The 15,273-nt window shown below is 38.0% G+C and overlaps 1 protein-coding gene across 6 annotated transcripts in view; it reads right to left on the bottom strand.

Moving 5' to 3' along the window:
* Positions 1-15,273, bottom strand: part of RALGPS2 (Ral GEF with PH domain and SH3 binding motif 2) — a 134,260-nt gene that overhangs the window by 66,490 nt on the left and 52,497 nt on the right. For all 6 annotated transcript variants that reach the window (XM_055724484.1, XM_055724485.1, XM_055724486.1 and 3 more), the window contains exons 6-7: positions 8,698-8,787; positions 5,101-5,193 (exon numbers count right to left, since the gene is read on the bottom strand). In XM_055724484.1, coding sequence (XP_055580459.1) covers positions 5,101-5,193; positions 8,698-8,787 — 183 coding nt within the window. The remainder of the gene's footprint in view (positions 1-5,100; positions 5,194-8,697; positions 8,788-15,273) is intronic.

Raw genomic sequence — 15,273 nt, 5'->3', positions numbered from 1 at the left:
GCTGCTTTCTGTACCACTTATCATCTTACTCTGCTCTGCCTGGGAACATTTTAATAACAGCAATGGCAATGTGCCTGGGCTGGCAGAGGGCCAGGGCATCACTGCTGAGGCTGTGCTGCTGCACTGGACGGGCTGGAACTCCAGGGGGAAGGACTGTGACCTGTGGACAAGTCTACACAGCAGCAGGACAAGCCAAAGCATCTGCGTCTGTAGTTATGTCTGTGCTGCAGCACGTATACCTCCGAAGGGATTGTGGCCCAAGGATAAGTCCATGCTGCAGAAGGTACACCTTGAAGGATCTGTGGCTGGGGATAGGTCCGTGTTGCAGCAGATACACCCTGAAGCATCAGTGGCTGTGCATGAGGTCACGCTGGAGCACCTCGAAGCATGTGGCCACAGAAAAGCCCACGACAGAGCAGGTACAGGCCTGGAGGGACTGCAGCCATGGGTAAGGCCATGTTGGAGTAGGTTTACTTCTGAACAGACTGTGGCTCATACATAAGGTTCCACCTGGTGCAGGTACACCCCCCTAAGGGACTGCAGTCTGTGGGTAAGTTCAAGCTGGCACTGGAGCAAGGGGAGGAGTTCACTGCAAGGTTAAACACTATAGTCTGGTCTAAAAGGGACTGGGGTGGAGACTGTAATGGAAATAATTGTTGTAATGTAATAGAAATTAAATTGTTGTAACCTGGGAATTGAATTGCAGGTTACAGAAATTACTACAGCAGAAACCACGTGAACCAGTGGAGGATGAGCCTTACAAGAAGCAGTGCGAGTGCAGCAGTGACCTGACCTGAGCTGGCTTTGGTGTCCAGTAACTCCACACAACACACCACCCTCTCCTGTCCCGAGTGACCACCATAACAGATGTCCAAAGTCATGGACTACACCAACATTCTGTGGACATTTGACAGACATTTTACAGGTATGGTCCCTGTAAAACTAGGGGAGACTAAGACTAGGGGAACGATATTTATGTATTGTATCAAAGGACGGGAAGGTGGGTGATGGTTAATAAGGATGTATTGAATAGTGTGGGACCTGAGCATGACGCAAATGGTATGAAATAAGGGGTGGAGAATGGGCAGGTTAATTATCTTCCTAGTAGGTAGTACAAGGCTATGTTTTGGATTTGTGCTGAGAACTGTTAAAGATGCAGAGATGCTTCCGTTACTGCTGAGCAGCGCTCGCACAGTCAAGGCCTTTCCTACTCTTCATACTGTCCCATGGCTGGGATTTAAAGCATGACGTAAGCTAACATTTCTCCATCAGATATACTGAGAAATTTTATACTAATTCAGCTTCACAAAAACCCAAATTGCAAAGTATGCTCTTATTCTTGATTTGAGAGCTATCTCAATAATTTTCCAAAGAGCAAAAAACCACCATTAGAATCTGATAAATACCTTTCAACTACAACTTTAAAAAACAATGAATTCAGATATACACATATCCATGTACTTGAAGGTCTGGAAAAGAATAAGGATGTCATCCATTTTTCCTGACAGCAGGTATTATGGACTTCATTACAGGTTGTACATATTGCTCTGCCAACTAGCAATTTTACTGACTCTTAATATTACAGGAATATCCACTTTGAATACAAAAGTTAAAAGTCATGAACAGTCTTCATTGCCCATTCCTGCTCCCCCACACCTCTTCCTCTGGTGAAACTAACAGCAACTACACTCTCCTTGCAAGATTAGGGAAGTAAGTTATTTAAAAAAAAAACCTAGATTAACTACTGCTGCAAAACCACCTTAAAGGCTTCATTTCAATTCAGAGTCACAATTTAAAGAAGGGTGTAAGATGTTCCCACTGAGCATTCTGGCAGAAGACTCAGTGTCTTCTGTCCCAGTCACAATTATCCCCCTATAAGACATGCAATAATGCAAAAATTACAAGGGCCATATTGCTAAAATTTTGTGCATATTCCCTTTTCTCCTTCAGTTAAAGATCAACCTATGTGAACATGACAAAAGTGTCTCTATTGTAAATGTACTATTGAAATAAGCATTCTTTTTACTTATATTTTTTATAATCTAGTCTTCATTAGGATAGCTAACACACCACCAAACTAAACACTGGCTTTCAGAAGAAAGCAACTTTTCAAAAGTCAATTGTTCCCCAAGACAAACTGATCTCTGACATTTCCAGCAATTAATTGACTTTAGCTTTGGTTCCAATATTTGGATGAGCAGCATCTAATGTTCATTAAAACTGCAGACATCTGCCAATTCCAGGACAAGGAAACAGTAGACAGGCATGACTTCTTTCCAACCACCAGAACACGACATTTATCTTTTGAAGTTTATCTCCTCAAAGATGGTTCCAGTTTAATCAGACTAGATTAGCTTCCCTTTAATAATATTCTAAAATACTCTGCCACCATTTGGTCCCTGGAAGACTTTTATAGTTTCGTAGACTGGAAGGTAAGACAAGACTAACAGATATAATTAATGGCATAAACTCAGACTTGATGAGATTAATTGTATTTTCCTCAAAACATGCTGATCTGCACAATCTTGTGCAAGTCTGATACACCATTTCAGGATTTTTGAATAACAACGTCTAAACAAGTTGATGCTGTTTGACTTCCCCTTGTGCTCAATGCACAATTTATACCATGCCTCCACTTCCTGCATTAATATGGAAAAGTACAGAGAAGTCAGTAACATTAAAAGTGTTTCTGTGAGGGCAAGTAAGGACCCAGCTGTTATTTCTTCAGTTTTAGAGCTGCTACTTTTTCTGAATAATTTTTCTTCCTCTGTCTCTTAGGCTCAAAGGATGCAAAGAACAGTAAAGAGATGTACATATGCAGAGACAATAAAAGCTAAGGCTGATGATTGTTTACAGTAGCAGGGAAGGACTCTGCTTCCAGGCTGCTCTTCACTTTGTAATTATAGTGTGCCAGCACTGAAGACAACCCTTCTGGAATACAAGAAAGGAGAGATGAGGTTTTGGGATGCTAGCAGAGTGGGGCAGGATTCACTCACCTAACTTCAGATGTCTAATGATTATTTGCTTATATTGCCCAGGTGCTTGCTGGTCTTCTAGACCTCCTTTACACTCAATTGAGAGAAGCAGAGCATTCTATTCTATTAACTTCCTTGGAAAGGTTCATAATTCTTTTCAAGTTTTGAACGGGGCAAATCATGCATTAGAAGCATTTATTATTCTCCAGAGTTCAGAGGGCGTGCAGGCAATAAGCGAGACAAATTTCAGACATATTCAGACATACCGTCAGAAGACATGAATTTCATCTTTTTTAGGAACATTAGATTACCAAGCAAATATTTAATGGTTCTTTTCAACTCTAGATTTCAACCATATAAGCTGACTTTTGTTGTTGTTGTTGTTAGGGAGAGAATATACTTGCAGCTATTTTCCTGAATTTCTAAGTTGAGTTGATTGCGGGTTGCTACACACTATCTCAGAAACGGAGAAGAAATCCTTCCTTACTGAAGGTTTTGGCAGGTTACTGCATAACTTAAATGACTTGGTGACTCAAATAATGGCTTGGTGTGCCTCTTCATAAGTCTTTTCTTGCTTTTAATATACAGAAAGCCAAAGGCTTAGAATTACTCCAAGAATTTATAAGCTAAACTTCCAAGAAAAAGACAACTAAATCAGTTTGCAACGCACATGGCTAGGAGCTACCCACAACTTGAATTTGCAAAGGCTTACATAAGATGATGAAAAGCATAAACTTGCTTGGGATTATATGAGAAATTAAACAACTGCAGAAACGTGGGAAAAGCTACGGGACATTTCAGAGGCTGGAAGAGAGGCAAACTTTAAAAACTGATACGTATGTCAACAGCACACGAATAATCCTCCTAAGTTCAAACTAGGACCTCTGGTTGACCAAGAACGAAAAGAAACTGGGGACTGCCAGTTCTGAATGGCATGATCATGCCAGTTACTAATATGGTTATAGCTGACATTTGTTTCGAGTCATACACACACACAAATCAATTGGCACAGTTATCTAAAACTGTTGAGGCATCAATTCATTGACATGACAAAACCAGAGAAACCGAAGTTCTCCTTGAGATCATTTTGAAGTGTTAACTTCATTAAGATTTTCTTGGAGATAATATTTGTATTTTTGAAAAACCAAATTGAAATTACTTCATTGTGCCCTTCCAAAATGCACCCAGAATTCTAGAAGAGTATCTCAGCAAGAGTGAATTACATTTAATTTTGGGAATGTTTATCAACTGAACAGCATTATCCTTCAGTTATCAGACAAACACTTTTTGTAACATGCAAGGATGTGTTGACATGTCTTCAGTGAAAATTTTTAGCTCTTTTCAATGACCTATTTATATGGATCCCTCACACAGGAGAATTTCAGTCACCTGATTATTTCTATCACACTTGAAAACATCACAGTTCGTCTGTTTATACAGCTGGGTAACTACACAATGTATGGCTGAATCAAGCACGGTGTTTTCTCAGCTCTGAGGTAACAATGAGCAAAATGTCTTCTGATCAAGGACACAACTACACAAAAATAATACTAATTACAGTCAAAAGACAGTTGTCAAATAAAAATGTTTCCAAAGAACGTCATTTTGTAACTCTACAAAAGCAGACCTACAAATATACTGTGTAATGCAGTTGTTCCAACTATGAGAACAATTCTGAAAACTCTTAAGGAAAATTGCCAGATTTAGTTGTCAGTCAGAGAAACTACAAATCTCTTTAAGCAAACTGAATCAAGAGTTTCTGGACATCTGCTCTCCACAGCAAAAAAAATTCCAACAGTTTCAACCCCTAAACTATTAAAGTATGACCCACTTTGGCATTCATAATTTTCCAGTAACTAAATACAAAATAGCTTCTGGCCAAATTAGAAGCCTCTGCATTTAGCAGAATCTGCAGGGAACTGTTTTTCAAAGGAAAATATTTCTATGCCAGAATGAAAAAAAAATTCAACAGGAAACCATAGACTTAAGAGGCACTATTATATATACAGTACAAGATGATTAAAAGTATCTGTAATAATTATTGCATCTTTGAAAACAAGCTACAGAATGTTGCGTTTCCCTAAGAACACATTCAAACCCCTCCATTGTCCTGCCGTTCACTTACCGCCCACGTTTTAGTCAGCCTGAAAATTGGAGCACTCTGTAGGCCTGACACAACTGCCATAAGAGCATGCAGATTATTCAGTTCGTACAGTTTCTGAGGACAAAAAAGTATATACAATAAGAATAAACAACGTCCAAATGCAGTCAATTATGAATACAGAATAAGTAACAACCTAAAAACGAAGAAATCTGGCATGTTCTGGAGTTCATTACAGTGAACTGCTGTGCACCCACACCACTTTTATGTGGCCTCCTAATTTTTCATTACTGCATCTGCACAGTTTTGGATTAGACTATACTAACTGTTTCATAGTCCACAGAAGCCTTAAATTTTTTTTTTAAAAAATCTATATAGGCATACATCTTGGGACGTATATCAGGAGTTGCAGAAATTTTCTAACATTCAAACCCAACAAATTCCTTTCATAGCATTCAAGAGAATTTTAAAATGTAACATGCCAAAAAGGATAACCCAGTTGTGAATGATGTAATCGTGGCAGTACTTAATACTGTAAATTCATTTGGTACCACAGATTTAGCAGCTACCAAGGCTGCACCAAAGCACCCAAAAAATATTGTTGCAGGATGAAATCAAGCAGGTATATTTCAAAAGTCATGTACCTGAAGTATTTTTCTGACTGAAAGACAATTTTGGGGGTACAACAAACTAAAACTAGCCAGTGGAAAGGAACAATGAAATCAACGCTGAACACAGAAAATACCAGGGTAAAAGAATTTTCTTTAAAACTCTCTACAAAACACTGAGTGTATGTGCATTTCTTGGAATTTCCCTTCCCCCATTTTTCCTTTTCCTCTTTCTCCAAAACCACCAATCTGCCTTAGCTAATTAATTAAGTACTACTATCACAAAGGCTTAAAAATGGTCCAAAAGAAAATGCTGTTTCTTAAGCCCTTCTGCAATATCAATTATTCCGATAGCTATGAGCACCCAGAGATCTGAGTGAATGAACTACATTTGGGGATTTTTGGTGGAGTGAGCACAAACTGAGGTTTTACCACCAACAAAAAGACTTTGATAAAGAGAAACGGATACTCTATCACAGTATTGCAAATACTGGATAACCCATTTGGAAAATGCACCAAGGTAGGTTAGGATTTCAGCTAGAAATTATATAATAGAAAGAACCCTTGCTATTCAAGAAATGGTGGAAGTCTTTTTTTTTCTTCCTGGAAACTCAGCTTACCCAAATTCCCTTGATTAGGAGGCCTTTTGTGGGATTACAGGACAAAAAAAGCTAGACTAGCTTGATTCTGAATAAATGTTGGTTATCAGAGGATACCTTATATTCAGAAGGCTAAAAGCAACACTGCAAGGATGGCTTTCTGGCTAATCATTTTGCAGCAGGGCAAATTATCCTCTCTCCACCTAACGCACTGGCAGAAAACTATCGGTATTTTACAGAACATGAGGACCAAAGTCCTCATAGGTATTACTCAGAAATGTCACATTTAATGCTGATTGCTTACTGTCAGGTCACCCTAGTAGCAACCTCAGTCTGGGTGCACAAATCCCTAATGATTCCAGGATGTCTAGTGACAAACACGAGTCTGTCCACACCTACTAAAGGAGCATTTCCCTCTCCTAATCCTCTTTTGGGAGGATTCTTTGGTAACTGTGTGTAAGGACAGCCAGTATTTTGTGGGGTGAGGTGTACAGGTGGCTATTTGTCTCATACCATAGTCCTACTACTCTTCCAAATAGTACTGCTGGTGTTGCTCCCTCCACTTACACAATAACCCTTTTTGCCCCAGACACACATCCCCAAACAAGGTAACGAAGTTCCCTGTTGCAAAGGATAGTGTAGCTGATTAAAAATTAAAAAAGGGCTTTCCTAGCTGCTGCCAGCATTGAAACAGAAGTCATAACCAATCAGGATAGTCTGGGAACTTCAGGGGAATGCAACCCCTAAATCAAATTAGTTCATGCATAAAGCAATATAATATGAGATGTCATTAAAGGACTGCTAGCTATACAATAGAGTTGTCAGCACAAAGAATTCACTGTATTCACTGTGAATTTAAACCTTCTCTGAAGAAAGGATAATTACTGTGACCTCTGGCACCAAGCTGCTTTCTTAATAGTTTTGATGTAAACAGAAAATCCTTCAAATGGGACTCAGTGCAGTAACTTCATGTTAGTAGCCATACGTAAGCAAATCCAAGATAACAGATACAGAAAGTGAATGAACAGATATAAGAAACACGCCATCTATAGTTTCTTGCTTTTTGTAATTGTGATTTTTATAACTCACGGTAAGCAAAGCTCAACTAATTATTAGACAACATAACTGTCTCAAAACCAGAAGCATTTCAGCAGACACTACTGTCTGCAGTCCACTGATGAAATCAGGCACGTTCAGAGTGCTGTGCCCAAGGCAGAGCCTACAACACCCAGTGCTGGCAAGTTCCATCCAAGTACTAACCAAACCTGACCCCACTTACTTCCAGGGTCAGTCCTGCACTATGACCACACAGGTGAACCTCCCCCCTTCTGTGGAGGAACACGGATAATGAGGCATATTTTTGTATGTTTGTATTTCAAACAAAAAAAGAAGAACGGATTTTTAAAAAATACATGAGATGAAGATACATTAACTCACCAGGTATCATAGAATCACAGAATCAATATCAAAGGATATTTAAAAGAGATCTTAAACAGTTTATGACCACAGCATGATTATTGAGCAAAAACTGTGGAATTTTACAGAACTAGCTTGCTTAGCCCAAAATCAGTAGTCAAATCCCATAGAAGTAAACCACTACTTCATTAGAAATGTGCCTATCAGGGCAAAGAATGCATCTGCAAATACCAAGGTAATTGACAAAATTATTTTTTTTTGCAGGTAACCTGAAGTGGTCACAGAAGTTAGGGGTAGTAATAGCCAGCTGCCATCTGACAGCAAAAACTTGAAAAACATCCCTCTCTTCACACCACATTGAAGAAGTTTCACGGTATTTGAAGGGCCAGGACTCTGGTTCATCTACACGTAAGAAAAGGGTCAGCAAATCTTGACTGACAAATGTCAACAACCCTAAGGCTTTAAAAAAGATATCACAGGATGAGAGCTCTAAACTCTTTTCTGAAGTCAGGTATATTTTTGGAACAGTATTTATTAAGTTGATATTATTGATGTCACAATTGGAATAAGAGATAACAGACCCTTTCCTTTCAACAGTAAAAGCAAACAAACAATGCCTGTTCTGACTGATGCCGTTTGAACAGATTCTACGCACAGCGGGTTTTTTTGGTTTAACCAACATTAGAAAACACATCCGGTAAACTACATTATCTAATAAATAACATTTAAACTAAGGCATCTTTGCATTTCCTTAGTTAAGCTTTTTTTTTTTTTTAAACAAAGGCTTCCATTTCAGGATTTTGGTCTGTCACTATTTCTGACAACTTTGTTACATGCAGAAGCCAAACAGCTATTCATGTAAACAGATACAACCGCAGCTAAATCAGGTATCAGATAAATATTTACCCATGTGTATTTTTGAACTGACCAACTTAAGTATAAGAACTTTCATCACTGTGAATCCCACAACCCACCCACCCCAAAATCCAAATTCTTACCTTTGCAGTTTTAATATAGTGGCTCAAAACCTCAGCTCTTATTTTTAAAGTTTGTGCATGTAGAATCTCTCTAACAACCCAGAAGCTTACCTAAAAAGAAAAAAAATACCTTTTAAAAATAGAACTTTGACGTTTTATTTTTAATATTATTTCATGAGTAATACATTAGAAGTCACACAGCATTCAATTCCATCTAAGTTGAATACATACTAGAAGATGCAAATGCTTATACTACAAAATCCCAACCAATGCAACCCAAATACTAATAAAAAGCTTTCTTCAAAGTGTTTTTGTTCTGGTAGCCTGCTCATTCTTATCCAAGATACCTTCTACTATCACATGGTCAAGCAAGTGCTTAAATCAAATTAATAAACCCAACTTATATTTAGAACTGAACCTTTTATCTTGTCACTCTCTCTCCACCTTCCCAATGTCAGAACTGGTAGCCATGCACTCCAGTATTTTGCTGGAAAGCACATGTTCTGATGCCTGCTTTTCTCAGTGTGTGGGTGGCTAGAACTTGTCTTTATAAAATCTGTCACATCAGTTAGCTGTGCAGAGAGCCATTGGGATCTGTTTTTCTAATAAGGAAAATCCTTCTGCCACCAGCACATGTCAAAAAACCCTCAGTTATCTACAATCTATGCAAACAGACTCATTTTCAGGCTAAAAGACTGAGGGCGAGATCTCAGACACAAAGCAAATGGCCAAACTCTCAAACTTCAAACAGTGTTCTCTCGAGAAAATACAATCATGAAGAAATTTTATTAAGAGCGTGTACAAAATGAAGGAATATAAACACTAAAACTGAGTTATATCCTTTGTGTTTGCTTTTCCATATCTTCAACTCATCTGAGAGTTGAATAGCGCAGCTTTGAACAGCTTCAACTACAGTTCACCGATATTTCCAAATTCTCAACACCACATTAAAAAAAAAAAAAAGATAAAGCGCTATCACCCGAACAGAACTGGAACATAAAGTAGGATGTCTCTGCTACAACCTGAAGTTTATAGTTTGTACTCTTATTGCTGGCTAAGTCAATTACCTCTTAATATACAGCACGCTACCACACTCATTTGTTAAGTTTTATAGGACTAACTTCAATGCTGTATAAAAATCAGTGCTATATTCAGAGCGGTATGAAGAATGGTTGCTGCATTTCATAGTTCCACAAATGCCTCATAAAAATTATACTTTGAAAATTATTATTTGTTAACACATCTAAATTCTAATCTTTTCTCTCCTCTGCTCCCCCCACACATACTGTCCTCATACACTTCAGCACAAAGAAGAATGATAGAAAATACATAAATACAATAAAACAGTAGCAAAAAATCAGCAAATGGTAACAATTACTGTAGCTTTTATTCATGGATTGACTAGAATTCAGGAAGAAATGAATGATCAGCAAGATACAGCATGACAGGTATTTACAAAACTACTGAATAACAGTGTTATGAAGAAACATAAACATACATAAACATCTTTCAACCAGTCATGCTGCTTTGATTTTTAAGAGTGATGCTAAACTACTTGTAAACTAACACTGTGTACATATCCAGGTTCCTGCCTAAAATTTAAAAAATGAAATATCCTGTTTATCCTCTTTCACTTTGTACAGTATTAGAGCTCTTTATACAGAATAGCACAAGAATATCCACACCTCCAAAATTATTACATTTTCAGTGAAGTTACAGGGATCTGATGAGAACTGGGATGTCAAAATACAACAGCTCTTTAGAACTAGAAAATGGAAGAATTATAAAAAACATTTCAAAACCCATGAACGTCTTGCATAACAACTGCTTTCCTTTGGTTTGTTTGTCTAAGGCTGTATTAGCCAGCAAAGAATTAGCCAAGAAGCTCAGCTTTCTTTTTCCTTTCTTTTTTCTTTCTTCTTTCTTTTCTGTTTTTTTTTTTAAAGCAAAGTACCTGCAGAGAAACTATTACTTTGACAAATACAAAAAACAGTGCTGTGCAAACAGCATTACTACAAAATAAGTGAGTACTAAATACTGAAGTATTTCACGGTACTTCAAAATATTGTCAAAAAAGTTAAATCTCAGTTTGATGTTCTGCTGTAGTTACAGTTTGAGAAAACCAACTTTTCCCTTGATTGATGAATGAGTTTCTAAGCAGATGCTTTCCCTTGGAAGATCAGGGGAATTTAAGTTTGTAACATAGATTTTCGTATTGTAAGGAATCAGGCTGAGACAACACACTACACTATGCCTTAAAAATCCCAGATCTCTTCAGTCTCAAGCTGACAGAGCATCAATGTAACGGGAGACTGCTTGCAACAGGCCAGACTATGAAATGCTTACTCAAAATACAGAGCAATGCTCAAACATTTTCAGAAGGGTAAAAAAAACAGTTTACTACATTGGCCCTGACTTCTATGAAAGTTCATTAGTATCACAGTGTCATAAGCACTGTGCCACACAAGTACTCCGGTTTACTCAAGGAGGCCTGGTTTCCATCCCAGTCCCAACCAGCCCCAGCTCCAACACTTCCAAGTTCTTGCAGGAAAAACAAACCAGAACAAAATGCAAAACTTTCTTCAAAGTTGAGGGCCATCCAGTTTCTTCTGTGACAAGAGTCAGCAGAAGATGAAGAATTAAACACATTTAATCATTTCCACTCCATCCTCCACTCCTCTTTGATGCGTTTTTACTGGCATTGACATTGGGTTTTGCCCAGTCTCATCTATCCACTGGTATCTTTAGACAGCACCATAATCTAATGCATTCCAAATATTGAAAATTAAACAATTTAAATAAACCCGTTTGTTTCAATAGGCCACTTTCTTATTTTAACCAGACTCATTCTTCATGTAAGTCACACATATTTGTTCCACACATATTTTGTGGTTATTTTGCTTCAAATCCTCTCTCACTGCATTTAAATGTTACTACTTCTCACACTCTCCTGCCAATATTAATCATATGACCCCACAGCCTTTAGGCATCAATGGCTTTGATACCAGTCCAAGACAGCATTTAACCCTTAACATCTATTTGTGTATTTATATTCTTACCTATTAAGGTCAAAAAACATGCTTAACTTTTGAACATATCTTTTCTTGAATCACACTTTAAGCTTTTTAAATTATCCCATGTTTGCCTTTTCTGAAATACTATTTTTGTTATATAGGTGCTTCTAAGTTCAGAGTTGCTGGTTCCAAAACCAATTATGCTTTCTGTGCTAATTAGTAGACAGGCAAATTTGAGCATTTCTCTTTAAAAGAGTTTCTGGATTGTTTTTCCAAATATCTGTTAAAAACATTCTGATATGCTACACAAAAAGCATGTAATGTAAAACAGACAGCGTTGACCTTGTATCGTTACAGCTAAGGTAGAATCCCTGTCTTTGTTTTGTTCAGTTTCCAAAGGAAGCACACTAACCTCTTCCCTTCTTCAAGCATTGCAGCAGCAGGGAGGTGGTGGAATCACCATCCCTGGGAGCACTTCAAAAACATGCAGATGTGGTGCTCAGGGACATGGCTTAGTGGTGGGCTTGGTGGCCCTGGGTTAACGGTTGGACTTGATGGTCTTAAAAGGTCTTTTCCAACCCAGCTGACTATGATTCAATGATTCTCCACCCCATTTTTTAGTTTCTGATAACCCTAGTAAAACTTCACTATCACACTTCACTGCAACTGAGCAACACTACGACATTCAAGACAAAATTCTCCCATGTAATGTTTGCATTTGGTTTAAAAAACAAAAAAAACCCCCAGTTTCACAGTTAGTAGAATATAAAATTTTCTTTTTTCAAGTGGGATTTTGTGCTTTAAAATTGTTCCAAATGTGTTGAAACTAGTCGACAAGTTTCTCTAGTATTTCAAGCTCTGTGGCAGAACAGTTCCACTCCCATTTAAATGAAAACCTCAAGAAAGAGCTTTTTAAATCTTATAACCAGGATAGCAAGTTACCTTCACATAAACTACAAAATGTTTTCATATCAATTCCTAACAGCAATCTTCAAAAAACACAGGCCTCTTGTTTATTTGAAATTTATGATAAACGCTTATTTTCAAAAGATAGAGCGCAATGATTTAGTAAGGAGGCAAACTTGACAATTCTGCACTGACAGATTTACCAGTAACAACAGTAACATTGCAAGTATAGAACTAACTTTCAGAAGAAAGCTGAAAAAGGTAGAGATCAGAGGTTTAAAAAAAAAATTATGTAAAGAAATCACATATTTAAAAACAATACTTAATAGCAGACAGGTAGATCTATACAGTACCACATAGCAACGTATTCTTCAAGAATAAGAGTTCTGGCATGGAATGATTCAATTGATTTCTCTTCCCTGAACTCACTCCGTTTTTACAGGCACCACCAAATAATTATCACATAACTAATGCTGGAAATACACTACTTCATTCTCAGTGGACTGCAATCAACTACATATAATCATTTCTGTTTCCAAAACGTTATCAGCAAATCAATTTGCTGTGAAGCAGCTGTTAGTGATTTAATATTCTCTTTACTCACAAAGTGAAAGCTGCTCATCATTTTCTTTTGGAAAATTGAGGGGAAAAGGAAAGAGAGAGATGCATAATTTAAACCCAGTGAAATTTCAAAGGTTAACAACAGTTTGATTAAATGTATTCATGCCCGATAAAGCCAAAAGTCAAAATAATTTTCCTGATTACTTACTTTAGGTCTAAACATTAGAAACCCCCAGCTCAGTGGGGCAGGTGCCCAACAGAACTGAGCAAGCACCTGGGGTGAGAACTGAATGCCAAGGCAAACCAGACAAGGAAGATGAAAATTGCTTACTCCACCATGCTTTCTTATTCCCAGCTGCCACTGTCTATATCCCATAGGAGTTCTGGGACTTTACCGCTCCCAAAAGGATGGTGAATCGAAATATGACATCACTATTGGAATGAATGAGTCCTCTGCAATGATGCATCTGGAACTGTAGGCCCACACCACATCAAAAAGTATCTAAAGCACTGTCTCACTAAGTCACAAGTTGAGGTACTAACTCGAATAGGAACCTGTGGCTGAAACAGTACTTGCCCTTTTTCCCTTCCCTCTCCAGTCCTCCTGTATTACAGTAAGAATGGTGACTTTCCTGGTGCCAGAATAAAGGCTGATGCAAAGTTCTTGGAAGAGCTTTTTGCAAATGGTACGTCCTTTTGCCACTAAAGCTGCATGGAGCAATTTCTCAGAAAATCGGTTAGAGGCAAACTAACCCAGCATCTGAGAAGACACTAAATAGCTGGACTTGTTTCCTCTTTGTTACCTACTCCTCAACCCTTCAAGGCAGAGTTTCTCCTGCAGGCTACTATGACTCCTGTATCAAAGTTTTTCAAGTAACACCTTAAAGAGAGCAGAAACAAATGAGAAAAAAAGAAATAGGAAAGACCATCCAGAAACGCCTTCAAATCTGGCTTTAAATACAGTCCAAGAGACAGCCTAAGTATTGCAACATCCGAATGTCATGGTGCTGAAAGCGTGAGAAAGAAAAGCTACTTGTCTTGTTCCTGGTAATTTAATGGTGAATTGCAACGGCTTCAAGTACTTATGGGCTGCCTATTAAAAAAAAAGACCTTTTTTCATTTCTTGGGAGATAATCAATGGAACAGAGCCTCCAAGTGGCTTGTCTCAATTATACTAGTGACTCCACAAAAACTCACTCACGCAAAGATGCTTCTAGATTTCACCCGTTCTTGTTTCATGGGTGTCCCAAGGACAATTCAGATTACTGGCAATGTATTTCATTTAGACATTACAAGCACCAATAACAGGCACCTAAGTAAGGGACTCTTCTGTAGCAGCCAACACATCTGAAACCCTGTAAGGAAATGAAAGCCAGGGACAGATCCTGTCAGGATAGGTCTTTGCTGGAGCTTAAAAGAAGATAGAAAACAAAATTTTCAAGATATTAAGAAGGCTCTTAAGAAATTATTAGCAAAGATATTCTCAGTGAAGGAACGTGTCACTTAGAGGGGCACATCCGACTTTTATGGGTGTAAGAAAGCACAGAAGTGGAGTGAGACAACTATAAACCTAAACCTTACGACAAGAAAATTTGCAGCTATATTTGTGTATATACCACTATATGGAATGCCTATACAATGACACCCACAGAGGACCACAGATCACCTGTCATGGCACCAAGCTTTAAGTTAATATAACCTGGATTTATGTTTATTGCTCTTGTGGTGTTCCCCAAAAATAAGCTACAGAAAGGGAGAGTCTTAGACCCTCTTTCTGACTGCATCATTTCTAGTGAGGCTTTCAGATGAAAAGTCAAAGGGAAGAGAGCGGGAAGAGAAACAGTACAAGAAATTCTACAGACTACTCCTCGAAGCCAGAGTGCTGCATTTTATACAAGGTTCTCCTTTACCATGCAGAAAAAATGTAAACAGTGAGGTAGGTCTTTTAAGTCCATTGAAACATACTGAACAAGCTCAACTACAGACCTTTAAGAGCCACCCAGTTTTATAATTTCTTTCAGATTGACCAGTCTTTCAATCAAAAATAACTGTTCCTTGAAACAAATGAAGCATAGTAGAAAAAGAAAATTAAGACAGATAAAATAGCCAGTGACTA

The sequence above is a fragment of the Falco cherrug genome, chromosome 12 (assembly GCF_023634085.1).
Source record: "Falco cherrug isolate bFalChe1 chromosome 12, bFalChe1.pri, whole genome shotgun sequence".
NCBI classification, from domain to species: domain Eukaryota; kingdom Metazoa; phylum Chordata; class Aves; order Falconiformes; family Falconidae; genus Falco; species Falco cherrug.
Note: the sequence above shows the minus strand (reverse complement) of the source record. Positions and strands in the feature narration are given on the sequence as shown.